Genomic DNA, 15883 nt, shown 5'->3' on the forward strand with positions numbered 1-15883 from the left:
GACCTTCAACTTCTTAAAGGCAGAGACTATATGTACCATAGTTGTAATCCCAGCACCCAGTATAATATTGTCAAAAAATTGATGTTAAATAAATGTTTAAAATGGCTTATTTCAATTAATTAATTCATTATTCTATTAGAGCAGCCATTTCTCCAAAACTGGGTGAGACAGACGGTCCAGCTCAGACCTAAGATACTTTTGTCTTTTCTCATAGCCCTGTGTGTTGCAGGAAATTTCTGGGCCTCACCCTTCAGAATTTTAACCATGGCCTGAGCTCAGACACTGGCATGAGCATTCTGGAGTCTCTGTCCTAATAATTAAGACATTATGTAATTTGGAACCGAGCTTCAATTGGAGGATTTCCTGATTATTTTCTACGTAGATAGGAGGTGCCTTCACTTGCTTATTAAAACCTAAGCGTCAAGAGAAGGCCAAGGCCCTGGGAGTACAAAGAAAAACCCAAATCGCTGTCTTAAGTAACAGTTTTTGTGTGTGCGTGCATGTGTCTATGTGTTTGGGTGAGGAAGGGATACCAGTTGTTTAATTTTTTTCTTCTTGTTTTAACGACAATTTTGACCAGGGATTCAATTTCTCCATTAACCCTCGGTCTCTGTTGTCTGTTTTTACCTTTAAAAGTGGATTGTGGCAATAGTGATGACAAGCTGGTTACTTAAGTATTGAAGAGTAAGAGTGTGCCAGGAAAAAAGAGAGGTTTTGTTTGGTTTGGTTTGGTTTGTTTGTTTAAGAACCCAGTACTTGCAGCCTGGAACCATGAGAGGTCGCGAATATTCCCAGGAACAGCAGAGTCCACACCATATGTGTGCCCAACCCTATGCTAAGCTGGGTCACAGAACCAGACGTGGCCAATCGCAGGCTTCTGAGTTTAACAAGACAAACTGGCAAATGAACCTGAGTCTCTCAATGCACAGCCTGAGCGGCATCATTCGGGAGCCTCAATCCTTTGACCTATCCTGGAACTAACTTCTGGAACCCTCTACATTTTAAGGGAATCTGAGTGGGTGAAGGGACAAGAAAAACCCAGGAAGTAGAGAAAAAGCATTGACATGCCTAGAAGCGCCGGAACCCCCGTCTCATCACCAATTGGCTAGGGTTACCCTGGTCACTGCCTGTGATTGGCTGTCCCCACAAACACACCGCCCCCTGGGCGAAGCCATCCTGGGCCCAGCCGGCCGCTCATTGGCTGCCGTCCTGCGACCGGGGCCCGGAGCCGGGTGTAGTATCCTAGGAGCTGCGGGCTACTGGGCCTGCACTGCCGGGCTTTGGGCTCTGGGCCTCGGGCGCTCTCTGGCCCTAAGTGCTGAGCTACCGGGAGCGGCCGCTTCTGACGCTGGGCCACTGGACGCTGCGGAACCGGGCTTCTTCACTTTGAGTTTCCGCCGCGAAGCGCCAGTCCGGGCCCAGGAGGGAGGTGGGTAGAGAACTCTGCCTTTTCTGAAGTCAGATCCTGCAAGCTCACTTTACCCCGACCCGCCCGCTGCCCTGGGGACCTGCCCAACGCCCTGTGGCCAGGCCAGGAGCTCACTGTCCCCAGCTGCTCCCTGACTCCGGAGGTTACCGCCCGCCCCTCTGCCCCCTTCCCACTGGGGTCCTTCCTGGAAGTCTTCCAGGCCCCGCCCCCTTCTCAAATGCCCTTCTCAGACTCTCACTGTACCCTACGGAAGGCACAGTCAAAGCAACCGAACGTTTAATTATTTGAATTTTCTCAAAGTAATTCATGTATAATAAAAAGTCAAACATTGAAGCAGGTCTTATTTTGAAGAGCAATGCCTACCCATCCCCAGATCTTTGCAGAAGGCTGCCACTTTTAATTTTTCCCCATTTAGATGTTTTTATCACCCTAAATCAAAATAATGTGCGTTCCTCTGTAATTCTGGATTTATCATTTTGATATTTCTTTGACTTGCTTTCCTACTGCCACAATCTTGTCAATTTTCTACGCTATTTTAGGTCTTCCATTTGTAGCTTTAAATAATAGGCATCAATTTCCATTTATTGTTCTATTGACTTTAGATGGTATCTCTTAATGTCTCTACTGACTTAGCTAAGGATATTAACACATCCTCCACTTAGTTAATCTATCAGTCGGAACTCAACATTTACATTTAGTTTTCACGTATTCAACAGGTATTTGAGGCACTGTTCTTGGCATTGGGGAAATAGAAATGAACAAAACAGACAATGACCCTATCTGCATGAAAAAGTTCTAGTATGGGAAGTAAGACAATAGACAAACACATGGCAAATGACGTCAAAAGCAGGATCATGTAGAAGTCATTTTCAACTGGGAGAATAGCAGGAACCCAAGTCAGGTAGATTTAATGGATGAGGAGTTTGCGGGAGTGTGCGGAAGTTTATTCCTTTGCCTAACTGGGCACAGGTGCTGTTTCAAGGAGAGATCTTGTTAACCGGGAGCCAGGATAGATTCTTTAGTAAGTTAGTGATTTACCAAAAGGAGGTTTTAGGATACTGGATCCCACAGTTTGGTAGTGATAGTGGGAGGAAGAAAAGCAGGAGGCAGGGAGTCTAGTGAGAAGGCACACCCTGCCAGTGGCATATCAAAGTCCTGCAAAATTTGCTGCCCTGTTTCCTGCTACTGGACTGCCCTAAACTTTAGTGATTTTTCTCTTTCCTTTTGAATTTGTATTATACCTTAAAGCTAAAGAAGTTAAGAAATTTGTCCAAGATAGACGGCAGAGCCTCAAGCCAAACATCTGTAAAATGAGAACAATAATGGTCTCTGCCTAGGGTTGTGAAATAAACCAACTTAATTCATGTAAAGTGCTCAGAACAGTGCTTGGCACATCACGTAAGTGCTCAAAGAGTACTTGCTGTTATTATTCATGTATGCTCTCAATTTACCTCACAAATTCTAAAAGGATTTTGGGTTTAGGAACTATTTTCTATGTCTAGCTGGTTTATTCATTCAACAAATATTTACTCAGCAATATCTGCATTGCAGGTGCTGTTTAGGTGCTGAGGATGCAACAGGAACTAGGACCAACATGGCCCTTCCTTGTATAGACTCTAGCTGGTAACACAAACTAGCAAAGTGAATGAATAAATATTGCCAACTGAGTCAAGAGCCTGCCATTAACCATTCAAGTTCCATGCCCATATGTGGCCCTGGCAAAAATCTCAGATTTCTTGCTGGAGTAGTGATTTCATCAGTATGGGTGTGATGATCATCAAATGATCTTTGTTTTAATCTCCAAGGGATGTTATTTCATCTCTGCTTATAACATATCACTAAAAGCTCAGAAGAATGTCTTGGTGTCTTGGTGAATAATAAGTACGTTAGTAGGCAGGGGTTTAAAAGGCATGGGAAAAGAACTGCTGTTTCCTTTACGGTTTTTTCATTTTAGTGTGTAACACAAGAAAATAAATTGAGCGTGTAGGCAATGCGCTTCTGGCATACTACCTTTTGACACTTTGAGTTGTATAAATGTAAATATAAAGATACCAGAGAGTGAGTCTGGAGGTATTTATGGCCTTACTTCAGATACTGAAATACCACATTTTATGTGAACTTACCCAAGTTTAAGAGAAATAATGCTGATTTATAGAGCATGATTGGAATGGTAATGGTCTAGTAGAACGAACCCAGAGGAGAATCAGAGTTGGCCAAGTGAATGAAGACTGAGGACTCCCAATATTCACTCACTTAGGCATCCCCATTATCCCCTTCATGACGTGAGTAATGTGACCCATTCAGACCATGCACCCTTCAGTTGGAAAGGCCAATGCTTATTAAAGAACGTCAGTAAAGGGTCAAAAGGAAGGTGGTTTTTCCCCAGAAATTAATTATTCCTGTTACTGATCTCTCTGTTCCTCTGTTACCTCTTTCTCTTATTTGTCTTTCTTTTCTTCTTCTCAGCCTTTACTACTTCTCCCTGGTTTCATTCATGTTCTGAGGCGGGTGTGAGAAGGAACCATGGATCCCACAGCCTTGGTGGAAGCCATTGTGGAAGAAGTGGCCTGTCCCATCTGTATGACCTTCCTGAGGGAGCCTGTGAGCATTGACTGTGGCCACAGCTTCTGCCACAGCTGCCTCTCCGGACTCTGGGAGATCCCAGGAGAATCCCAGAGCTGGGGTTACACCTGTCCCCTCTGTCGAGCTCCTGTCCAGCCAAGGAACCTGCGGCCTAATTGGCAGCTGGCCAATGTTGTAGAAAAAGTCCGTCTGCTAAGGCTACATCCAGGAATGGGGCTGAAGGGTGATCTGTGTGAGTGCCATGGGGAAAAGCTGAAGATGTTCTGCAAAGAGGATGTCCTGATAATGTGCGAGGCCTGCAGCCGGTCCCTAGAGCATGAGGCCCACAGTGTTGTGCCAATGGAGGATGTTGCCTGGGAGTACAAGGTGAGAGATGGAAACTGGCCACTCCAGTCTTCCCCCGGCGCCAACTTGGCTATTTCTAGATCAAGGGCTTGACCACCAGCATCACAGACTGAGAGCTGATTCCTTTGGTTCCTGACACCCACAGATCCCTGGAATCTGATACAGGGAGCTATACCTTTCCTTGTATTCATGACCTTCCTTGATTTCCTGCCCTCCCACTTCCTCTACACCCCATCCCAGATCCTAACATGGCTCAATGCCTAACCCAAGGCTGATTTCAATACTGAGAATGTAAAGGAAGTCAGTTTGGGTTTTAACTAGATCTGAATGCCTTGGATGAGTTTAGGCATGAGGCTTTTATATAGATGGTCAAGGCTACACCTGACCTGCAAACTCCTGGCAATGCTGCAAGTAGTCGTTTGGCATTGAATGGATCACTTACTCCTTCATTTTATAGACGAAAGTGAGGCTTAGAAAGTTGAAAACATGGTAATTTATTTTAGAGGTGGAAAGAACTATGGATGAATCACAGGAGTGAGAGAGGTCATCTAATATAATCTTCTCAGGTCCTTTATGACTTCAGGTCCAGTTAGCGAAAGGAAGATCAGAGGCTGTGACTCAAGTCTTCTTGCTTTTTCTCCTCTCCCAAGTTTGTTTGTTTGACAAGTCATCTCTGACAAACCTGGGACTCCTTTTTTGTTCCTTACCTCATCAACTTCCAGCTTCTGGGCTTCTCTTTACTCTTCCTCAGATGCCCATAATGACACCTTTATTGGAACCATTATCTCAGTGATTCTGTGATCCAGTGATCCAGCATTGGTCTTAATTCTGTTTTTTGGAGTTGAAATAGGAAGGTGAGAGTATAAGACAAATACCCTGAATAGCTTTTTTCCTATATGGGAGGGATTTCTAAAATATGAAAAGTGTTTACTAACTCATTCTGTTTTTGAGAATATTAGAAAAGGGAGATAGTATAACACAGGGGTAAAGGGCTGGATTAAATCCCAGCCCAACCATTTATTACCTGAATGACTTTGGGTAGGTCACCCTCTAAGCCTCAGTTTTCTTGTCTATAAAATGAGGTTAATACCAGGCTCAGGGGATTGTAAATATCACATGCATATTTAGAGCTTAAAATATACCTAGCTTTTGATAAATTTTAACAAAATAATTGCTATTTTGTTGAAATAGCAGAATTAAATGGTGTGTCTGCACACTTTATGCTTTTCAGTAGAAATCCCTTGCATTACTATTCTAGGAAAGTGCTTCTTACCCTTAATATGCATATGAACCATCTGGGAGATCTGGCTAAAATTGAGATTCTCATTTGGTAGGTCTAAGGGGAGGCCAAGATTCTGCATTTCTAACAAGCTCCTAGGTGATGTGGATGCTGCTGATCCACTTGAACTACATTTGGAGTAACAAGGTTCTGGCAGACAGCAAGATAAAAATAAATAAGATAAGGATAAAAATTGACATGGAAAGGAAAGTCCAAGGTACTTTTCTGGAGAGGCTGGAAATGGACCTTTTCTTCCAGTTTACAGACATTTAGAGACTGTGGGAGTTGAAATTATTCTCAGCCCAGAGAGCTACCTTGGATGTCATCTGGGCAGTCTACTTCCTCTGTCGCACTCCCTTTCCCCACAGCCTTCACTGTGGCTGGTTGCCTGAAGGACCCTGGTTCTCCCATAGCCTCCCAACGCTAGGAAGCCTAGGCTGCTGGAGGTGGCCTCATGAGGGTTTTGTCTCTTGCAGTGGGAACTTCATGAGGCCCTCGAACATCTGAAGAAACAGCAAGAAGAGGCCTGGAAGCTGGAAGTTGGTGAAAGGAAACGAACTGCCACCTGGAAGGCAGGTTGCCTCGTGGGGAAAAGAGTTTGTGTCAGTCGTCCTGTGCGGTCCTGGAGCTGGCCTGGGGTAGCATTCTTATCTCTGTGAGGCAGAATGTAAGGCTTGAAATCACAGAGCCTGGGGTTCTAATCCCTGTTTTCTCTGTCCCAGGCCTTAGGTAGGCCATGTCACCTCTTAATTCCAATTTCTCCTTGGTGATGTAGGGATAACCTCTGGTCTTGTATCCTCATATATGAGAAAGAGAAAGCACGTGCTCACGTGTGTCAGCTCACAACAGCGTGGCTTATATCATGCTTAGTAAAGCAGAGTTTCTCTTTTACTTTCCCAAGTTAGAGCATATTTGCTAAGAGTCTGGTTATTAAAATATTGGAAAATCACCTCTGAAATAAATTTGAGGCCAGTAAGTATCAAACTACTAGAACTTTTGATCAGCAGAAAGTAACACTGAACCAATCTAAAACAGCACATTGAACAGATATAATATCAACATGAAAATGAACCACCTAACAGTGTAGTTAAGTTACACTGCCTTAGAGACTTAAATGTAACACATCTTGTCATTATTCTGAAAATGGAAAATAGTCTAGAGCTTGTAGTATTTAGATAATATCCTGGACCCTACTGGAGTCAGTAAGAGTGACAATAGAGACTTAGAAGCATGTGGTGGAGCTGGAACAGGAAGCTAGGAAAAATAGTATCCTTTATCTTTGCCCCTGCATAGCCTGTCACGTGGTTGGTACCGCTGCAGAGTATGTGTGTATGCATATGTCAGTATGCTCGATACTGGATAACTGAAAGTATCAGTGCTGATTTCCATCTTGGCTCCACAGATACAGGTGGAAACCCGAAAACAGAGTATTGTATGGGAGTTTGAGAAATACCAGCGATTACTGGAGAAAAAGCAGCCACCACATCGGCAGCTGGAGGCAGAGGTAACAGCAGCTCTGGCCAGCCTACAGCAGGAGGCAGCGGAGACCATGCAGAAACTGGAGTTGAACCATAGTGAGCTCATCCAGCAGAGCCGGGTCCTGTGGAGGATGATTGCGGAGTTGAAAGAGAGGTCACAGAGGCCTGTCCGCTGGATGTTGCAGGTGAGTAGCAGGTTTTCCTGGTAACCCTGAGTGATAGCTGAAGATAGACTGAGACTCCAGAAAAGAGCATCTGTTACTCTTTAGTAGGGACTGCCAGCACTCTGCCAGCTGATCATGGATCCTGTGTTTCCCCAGCGAATACCTGCTGTTTCCCTCTCCCTGGCTGGTGGATGACCTGGTCTGTTGTAGTGTCATAGGTGGGACAGTGCTCAGGCAGCTCTGGCATCATTCTAGGCCCTCTCCTCTAGCCTGCGAGTCTTGAGATGGAGCCTGAAGTTGGCCAGTTCAGCCAAAGCTCAGCCTGCTCTTCCATCCTTCCATAGGCTTCTCCTTACCTCTGCATGGCATCTCTCCATTCTTGGTATCTGCCTCCCTTCCCGTAGAGAAACTCCCTGCCAGTTTGATGTCTGTTCCCTCCGAGGAATAGCACATACTCAGGTGTTGCATTTTTTTTCTCCTCCTAGGATATTCAGGAAGTGTTAAACAGGTATGTTCTCACCCTTGGAGCCTGTAAGCAGCCCTGTAGGGGATAGTGGGGCCTGGCTGGAGCCAGAAGTAGGGACAGAGCACAGACTCGATGCACACAGAAAAGCAGGTGCTGGTCCACAGGCTCGTCCCACTTACATGGTAATGGCTAAGGAATCTTTGTTGATCTTTCCTTTTTCTTCTTTGTACTTTATCAAATGTATATCAAGTGAAGCTATAAAATATGTGGTTTCAAGTCGATTGCTCAAAGAGGAAAAAAGACTGCCCATGACTCCTTCATGTCCAACAGAAAATGTGTGCACTTCTTCCTCTCCCAGAATCAAATATACATCCAACCCTTCCCACAGCATGGGCATGCGGGTGTTCTCACCTCTGCACACAAACAGCCTGAGGCTCAGCCAAATAACCATAACCATCATGTCTCGGCTTTGCTGGGGTGGGGCACTTTACTACATACCTGGCCAAGCCCCTCTTCTCTGTACTAAGATAAGGCCCATGTGGCAAAGCCGGGACTCCTGGCCCTGAGGTTCACCCTCCTCTACCAGGAGCAAATCTTGGAGCTTGCAGCGGCCAGAACCAATCTCCCTGGAGCTGAAGACAGATTGCCGTGTGCTGGGGCTAAGAGAGATCCTGAAGACCTATGCAGGTAATGAATCCTGGGGGAGACTATAGTGGACAGTCGGAGGGACCCTCAATGGTTCAGTGCCCTCTGGGTGCTCCATCCAGCCTCACCCACTCATTATTGAGAAATCTGTGGCTGAATTTATCAGACAGCCCTCACCCATGCCCCGTGGCCCGATATCACTATTACCAACCAGGACCTTTTTTTCTAGCTGATGTGCGCCTGGATCCAGATACTGCTTACTCCCGTCTCATCGTGTCTGAAGACAGAAAACGTGTGCACTATGGAGACACCAACCAGAAACTGCCAGACAATCCTGAGAGATTTTACCGCTATAATATTGTCCTGGGAAGCCAGTGCATCTCCTCAGGCCGGCACTACTGGGAGGTGGAGGTGGGAGACAGGTCTGAGTGGGGCCTGGGAGTATGTAAGCAAAATGTAGACCGGAAGGAGGTGGTCTACTTATCCCCCCACTATGGATTTTGGGTGATAAGGCTGAGGAAGGGAAATGAGTACCGAGCAGGCACCGATGAGTACCCCCTCCTGTCCTTGCCCGTCCCTCCTCGCCGGGTGGGAATTTTCATGGATTATGAGGCCCATGACATTTCCTTCTACAATGTGACTGACTATGGCTCCCACATCTTCACTTTCCCCCGCTATCCCTTCCCTGGGCGCCTTCTGCCCTATTTTAGTCCTTGCTACAGCATTGGAACCAACAATACTGCTCCTCTGGCCATCTGCTCCCTGGATGGGGAGGACTAAGAGAGCTACCATCCTAACCAGAGAGTCCTTGGAATTGGGCCTGGCCCCCATGGGGCTTGGAGGACCCAGCCACTGACAGGTATCCCCTGAAACTGACGTGAGCTCAGAATCCAAGGATTCCTCTGTCTGATCCTTTGGTCATTGCTACCAGGCTAAAGTCTGTCATGAAATGACTTATTTTAAAAAGCAGAGGCCCAGTCAAATGAGCATTGCACCCCATGAGGGAAGTGTGACAGGGCTGATGGTGAGGATCAGAGCAGTTCTAAGGTGACTTGTTGGGGTAAGGATCAGAACTTTGTCCGTGGAGTAGCCAACCCCCCTCTTCCCTGATTCCTGTCCGGTGTCACAGTTAAGTCAGTGAGGATGATGAAGTAGACACAATCTTCAGGACACCATTAGATAGGCTTTCCCAATAGGCAAAAAAAATGCTGCCCATACCCAGAGCTGGTTGTTGTGCTGAGGCCAGTCAGAGGATGCTTCCCCTGAGGTTTGCTACAACTAAGCAACCTTTATGTGACCCTCACTCTCTGACCACCTGGCAAGAGAAATTCAGTGCAGCAGGGAGACACAGACCCACCCAAGCCACCCCACTGCCGTTCCCTTTCTGAGCACAAGCTGGGCAAATCACTGTCCCTTGGACTCCTGGGAGACCAGTGTCCTAGTCCTGCTTTTTTTCTCTAAGTGGCAGGATCAGAAGACCTGTGAGCCTTAGTTTGTATTTTCACTTTATGAATGGGGAAACTGAAATGACCTTAATGGAGCAAGTTATTTCTTTTTTTTTTTTGAGATGGAGTCTCGCTCTGTCACCCAGGCTGGAGTGCAGTGGCACAATCTCGGCTCACTGCCAGCTCCACGTCCTGGGTTCACGCCATTCTCCTGCCTCAGACTCCCAAGTAGCTGGCACTACAGCAGGCACCCACCACCACACCTGGCTCATTGTTTTGTATTTTTAGTAGAGATGGGGTTTTACCATGTTAGCCAGGATGGTATCGATCTCCTGACCTTGTGATCTGCCCACCTCAGCCTCCCAAAGTGCTGGGATTACAGGCATGAGCTACCACGCCTGGCCGCTGGAGCAAGTTGTTTCTTACAAAGCTGCTGAAGATAAGATTATAAAAATTATAAAGCATTTTTCACACTCATATGAAACAAGGTTGACAAACTCACTTCACAGGTCATATGCCTGTACATCATTCATTATATTTGGATCTGAAACTTCTCACATGTTTGGAAGGTTTTATGTGTCCTCATTGGGAAAATGGGTGTAATTCAGCATAAAACCTCATATTATTGTCCTGCCTCGTGGAACTGTTGTATAGATCCCAGATACATCCCATGCATTTGTTCGGTCTGAGGCACAGAGGCAGGCAAGCCACAGATTTTGCACGTGGTGACCTTGCCACTGTGCCACGATACAGCCCGCATCTTATAGCAGTGCCTTTGTCTCAGGGCCTCTCCTGATAGTCTAGAGCCTTTCAGGCAGAAAGGTGCTTCAAATGGCTGTGATAAGGAATACTAAAAATTGTGTTTCTACTTTAATTGTATTATATTGGCTGTTCACGTATGTAGGAGTTAAAACAGGCCAAACTTGGAGAAATAAAATCATTCTGCCCACCATGCTTCCAGGCTGCATCTTGAGAATTAGCAGTAGAAGGGGAGAAGTTTCCATCATCTGCTTGGAGGGGAATGAGCTGGTGAGTCACAGACCCTGGTGCTGGCAAAGGGTTGAGCCTGCCACCATTAGAGAAGCATCTTTGTCGGGGGATTCCCTGGGGATAATTGAGAAGTAGGTCCCTAGGAAGGACTTCAGTTAATGTCTGTGGACACTTGGCACAAAAGGGTTAAGGAAAAATCAATGTTGTTCTTTCGCTATTAGGACAAATCTTGGAAGGTTCCTAGAAACGGAGGATTGTTAGGTGATGAATTCATTCAAACTTAGAATGAAGGAAGGAATGAAATGGCGTCATTGGCAATGTACCCTGTTAGGTTAGTTTGATTGTTTTTTACATTTATAAGCCTGTTTGGGTACTCTGATTACTTGTTAGAAGAGTTGTAAGGTTAAACAATCCACATTATTACAGATTGTCTGATTTTTAAGACCAGACAAGAAGATTGAAGCTCTAAGTGCCTGAAAACCATTTTCTACAGAGTAGTTGTTTACACTTCCCTCCTGAGAACCATATGAAAACAAGGACCTTATTTGTCTGTTCACCATTGTACCCCTAGTCTAGTACTGTGTGTATGTGCGTGTGTGCGTGTCTGTGTGTATTAAATATTTAAGTGAGGGAACTTTCATTCATATGACTGGAATCAAAACAAAAATAACCTGCTTTTATCTAAAAGGGGCAGTGAAAACTAGAGGATACCTAATTATGCTTCTGTTCAAATATGAATTTAATGGGTAATTTCTTTTACCGTACCATTCATAAGTGGTCTAGTAGGGCAGGAGGTAGGTGGCCACGTGGAGGTGGAGTCCCTGCACTGCTCCCTGCAATGCCTAGAGTGGCATCCCCAGTTTGGTGTAAGCCTTCACTGCAAGGCAGGGACGAGCTTTGCCTACCCTTGTTTTGCAGAGAAACTGAGGGAGGCAATACCTGAGCCTTAAGGGAGAAGGCTGCAAAGAGGGTAAAATGCCAGGATACTGCAAAAAAAGAAAGAAAAGGAGACATAGGGGCAAAGCCTTAGGTTCACAACTACCTACAGATAGGCAGTCTTCATTTGTTTCCATCAAGATTGGTTGTAATCTCTTAAAATCCAAACATGAAGGGTCTACTGTGCATCCCAGGCACTGGTTAAGAGAGCACACATTGCCTAATGTGATGGGCCAGGGGCAGTGTCTGAATGTATGGTAAGAAGCACAGGTGTTTCCATTCGGGGTAGCCATGGAAAGGAATCAGCACACTTTGGGAAGTATGTGGTTCAGTAAATACTTGAGTACTAGCAATGGGTTCCATCTGCTTTTAGAAAAAAACAATGAGAATGAAACACAGACCTGGTAGGGCAAGCTTCCTGATGGAAATGCTGGGAAGAAATTAGTGCCTGGGGTGCAGGCTGGACTATACCTTTGTTGCTTTATATTAGATTCTTTAATGCATCCAATATGCTTTCATTTAATGGACCTAGCCAATTTTTCAGGTTAGTTATGGAGAAAGAATAATGTGACATTTCAAAATGAAAATCTTACCAAATGGGTTTAACAACCTTATAATCTTATAATCTTTTTTTTTTTAATGTTATAACCTTATAATCTTGTTTTGTTTTTATGGTAGGGGGTTGTGAGGGAAAAAAATTTCACTTTACTACCCTTTGGGACCTTAGTACATCATTATCAGATTTTTAAGAGGTTGATTTCTACTCTGCTGGTATTCAAAAATTGAATACATTCTTGGCAGGTAAGCAAGTCTAATATTAGCAAAAGGTATGGATGTTAAGTTACTAAGGAGCTTGTCTATTTGAAAGAATTGTCATATGAGTACTGGTCTGTATAGGACTACTCCCTTGAAATTATGGAATTAGAAATGTATTGGGCATATTTTTAAGTTCATACAGTATGTCAGAGATAGTGTTATCTGCTTTCCATGTGTTATTTATTTAATTTTTAATACTCTGAATTAATGTTGTTTTCTCTATCAATAGACAGGAAGTGTTAAGACTCAGATATAGTAACTTGCTGTCAACAGTTTCTTCTCACACTGTGAATTTTAACACTAGTAGGAAATTATCTTTTTATTAAGATTTTTAAATGTACATATCTCTTATATATGAGATCTGTTTCTTTTAACATATACTGATTACTCAGTTCAAGAGTTTCTGAAAGGGAAAAACAAAACCGAAAATCATGTAAGCATCCAGTAACCTGAAGAAGAGTGCTTACATTTCAACTTCTTTATCTATATTTTTCTGTATTAACCTCTTCATCCCAGAGCACACCCCCTGAGAGGTGCCCACAAGAAGAAAGACCTGTGTATATTTGATCCCTCTCTTCTATGCCTTAAGGTTAAATTATACAGATGGGGACTAGGAAGCAACAAGAAAGATTTCCAAAACCAAACTTGTATTAACTTACCTTCTGTTGCTTAAAAACCAAAAGCTGGTAATTGGTATACTAACTCCAACTAGCTTAACAATAGGATATACATTTAAAAGTTAAGTGGTATTTTATAGAACATAACAATATACCTGGGTGTCCAAAGTGATTTGGAATCAGAGAACCAAAGACTTATTCTCTTCATCCGTTCTTGGAGATTGGCCTTTGATGCATGGGCCAATCCCAATTTTCTCCTTCCAGTTTATGTGTTGTAGAATTACGACCATCTCTGATCCCAAGTTTATATCTCCCTAGATAAACAGTAAACCATATGACTTGGGAAGGACCCTGGTCTAGGTGTGAACATAGAACCCAAATGGAGTGAGATCACTATTGGGCCAGAGGGCAGGGTCATATATTAATAGCTTCTTCCATGTAATCACTTGGAGAAAAGAACAGTTCTGAGAATATCAGTCAGGTTTCAGGGGAGATACCAAACACTTGGTTTCTTCAGCAGAGGGGATGGTAGGATAGTAGGTAGGAAATATGGGTCAGAAGCTGTAGAAGGAAAAATTCCAGAGCTGTATTCTATACCAAACTTACTCTAATTCAGACACTATTGTATTAACCCATTAAAAATGTCAGAAAATTAGAAACATTTCATTCATATTCTTGGTAGAAATTTAAAAGTGACACAAAGATATCCTTTACAGCTTCATCTTAGAATTCCTTATAGTACCAGGTAAACCAATCCAGCTCCACAAATCTCCAAGGCATCTTTGAAGGTGGCTGGAATGCTCCAGATCTGAACAGATATTGTGTTCATGAACCCAGGTTGGAGTGGTCAAAGAGGAAGTGCATCAGATAACTCCATATTCTCTCCCGCAATTGTTTGGTCCTCATGCCATAGATAATGGGATTTAAGGTGGCGGGGGTGATCACATACAGGTCAGCTAGCAGCACCTGGGTGTGCGAGGGCACTACATCCTGCCCCAGCCAGGCCGCATAGATGCCATCCCAGGTAGATAGTACAAAGCCATTACCCCCACATGGGAGCCACATGTGCTTAATGCTTTCAACTGAGCTGTCTTTGAGGAGAGACCAAATACTGCCCTGAGAATTCAGATATAGGAGGCAGCAATGAAGACCACATCAGAGCCCGCCATAATAGAGGAACCAATCAGACTATAGAGACTGCTGGGCATGGGGTCAGCACATGCTAACCTGGCCAAAGCTATGTGCTCACGGTAGGAGTGGAGAACCACATTGGAGCCAAAGAAAGGTAGATGACTCACCATCCAACTCAGTGGAGTCATGAATGTGACAGCTCTAATGGTGATGGTCAGACTCATTCCCAGCATCACTTGAGGTGTGAGAATTCTCTTGTTGTGTAGAGGCTTGCAGATGGCTACATAGCGGTCAAAAGCCATGGTCAGCAGCAACCCTGTCTCCACAGCTGTGGCTAAGTGGACAAAAAACATCTGAGTGGAACAAACATTAGAGCTGATGGAACTGTCTACTGAGCAGAGACATCTTGCTCACCATCTTGGGTACCACCGAGGAGGCCATAACAATGTCCACAGCAGCCAGAACACACACAAAGCAACACATGGGCTCATGCAGAGTGGAATTCATCCAGATTGCAGTCACAATGAGGGTGTTTCCTAACAGGGCTATGATGTACATGGCAGTCAGTGAGATAGCCAGCCAAAGATGTGAAGATTGCAGTCCTGGGATACCCACAAGGAGGAAGGAAGCAGGGTTTCCATTGTGTGGTTTTAGGCTGGACCCAGCATCACAGGTGAGAGACTTCTTCCCTGGTAATGCATAGATGATGTAAAAGAACGATGCCGTCCTTTAAGATTAGTTCCCATTTGTGATGTTGAGAAAACCTAGGGTTATTCTCAGCTTGGTGGTATCGTAGGATCAGAAAAATGACTTCTAATACTATGCTACTTTTCATCCTCCTTACAAGTTTCTATTTATTGTTGAAGGATCAGATTGTGAGTTCCTTCTTTTGGGATTTGTGTTCTGCTCTCTTCCTCACTCAACCTCATGCCCACGTTAAGTTAATTACCACTTTTTGCAGCTTCCTGAAATCTCCAATAGGGACTTAATCGACAATTCCAGTGCTCTATGAGTTTGTGGTATGCACTCAAGTGCATGTCTATTATTCATGGCCTTATATTAAGATTGTGATCCATAGCTGTGGTCACAAGTCAACTTGAATGAAGATATATCACTTGAATGGAGATATATATACTTATACAGTAAACAATTTCCACAGAAAGAATGATTAACAGAGGAAAGAATATCTTTTTATCTCAGTGTGCTAATTTACTGTTGAAACCAGAACTTGAGAACAAACATCACATTTTATATGCTCAGTAAATTGCATAGACAAAACATAAATTCAGCATTCTTGTGATTGATGAAATACATTAATAAGTTCAGTAAAATAAAACCATTAGAGAATAACATCACATTTTACAGGAGATTATAAATTGTCTATAAATATGTATAATCCTTACCTTCTCTAAATTTACCCTGGATCCTATTCACTTTGGTTCTGTTAATAGATTAAACTACTACAAGGAAAATCTTAGGGTTACCTTATAGATGACCCCCCTCCCCAATAAGTTATGGTTCTATAATGCAACTAACTCCCTCTTCCTGATAACCAAGAT

The 15883-nt window shown here is 44.0% G+C and overlaps 2 protein-coding genes across 2 annotated transcripts; one reads left to right on the top strand and one right to left on the bottom strand.

Annotated features, from left to right (window-relative positions):
- Positions 1 to 1196: 1196 nt before the first annotated feature.
- Positions 1197 to 10788, top strand: TRIM68 (tripartite motif containing 68). Its single transcript, XM_023209600.1, has 7 exons — positions 1197 to 1429; positions 3896 to 4378; positions 6113 to 6208; positions 7039 to 7299; positions 7764 to 7786; positions 8331 to 8431; positions 8619 to 10788. Exons 2-7 carry the CDS (start codon positions 3953 to 3955, stop codon positions 9167 to 9169), a joined length of 1458 nt encoding a protein of 485 aa, XP_023065368.1. The 5' UTR covers positions 1197 to 1429; positions 3896 to 3952; the 3' UTR covers positions 9170 to 10788.
- Positions 10789 to 14018: 3230 nt separating this feature from the next.
- LOC111545091 (olfactory receptor 52I2) lies at positions 14019 to 15007 on the bottom strand. Its single transcript, XM_026447483.2, is given in 4 exon segments — positions 14019 to 14209; positions 14212 to 14728; positions 14730 to 14959; positions 14962 to 15007. Coding segments are annotated over 4 exon segments (969 nt in total). The 5' UTR covers positions 14993 to 15007.
- Between the last annotated feature and the right edge of the window lie 876 nt (positions 15008 to 15883).

The sequence above is a fragment of the Piliocolobus tephrosceles genome, chromosome 13 (genome assembly GCF_002776525.5).
Source record: "Piliocolobus tephrosceles isolate RC106 chromosome 13, ASM277652v3, whole genome shotgun sequence".
In the NCBI taxonomy this organism is placed as follows: domain Eukaryota; kingdom Metazoa; phylum Chordata; class Mammalia; order Primates; family Cercopithecidae; genus Piliocolobus; species Piliocolobus tephrosceles.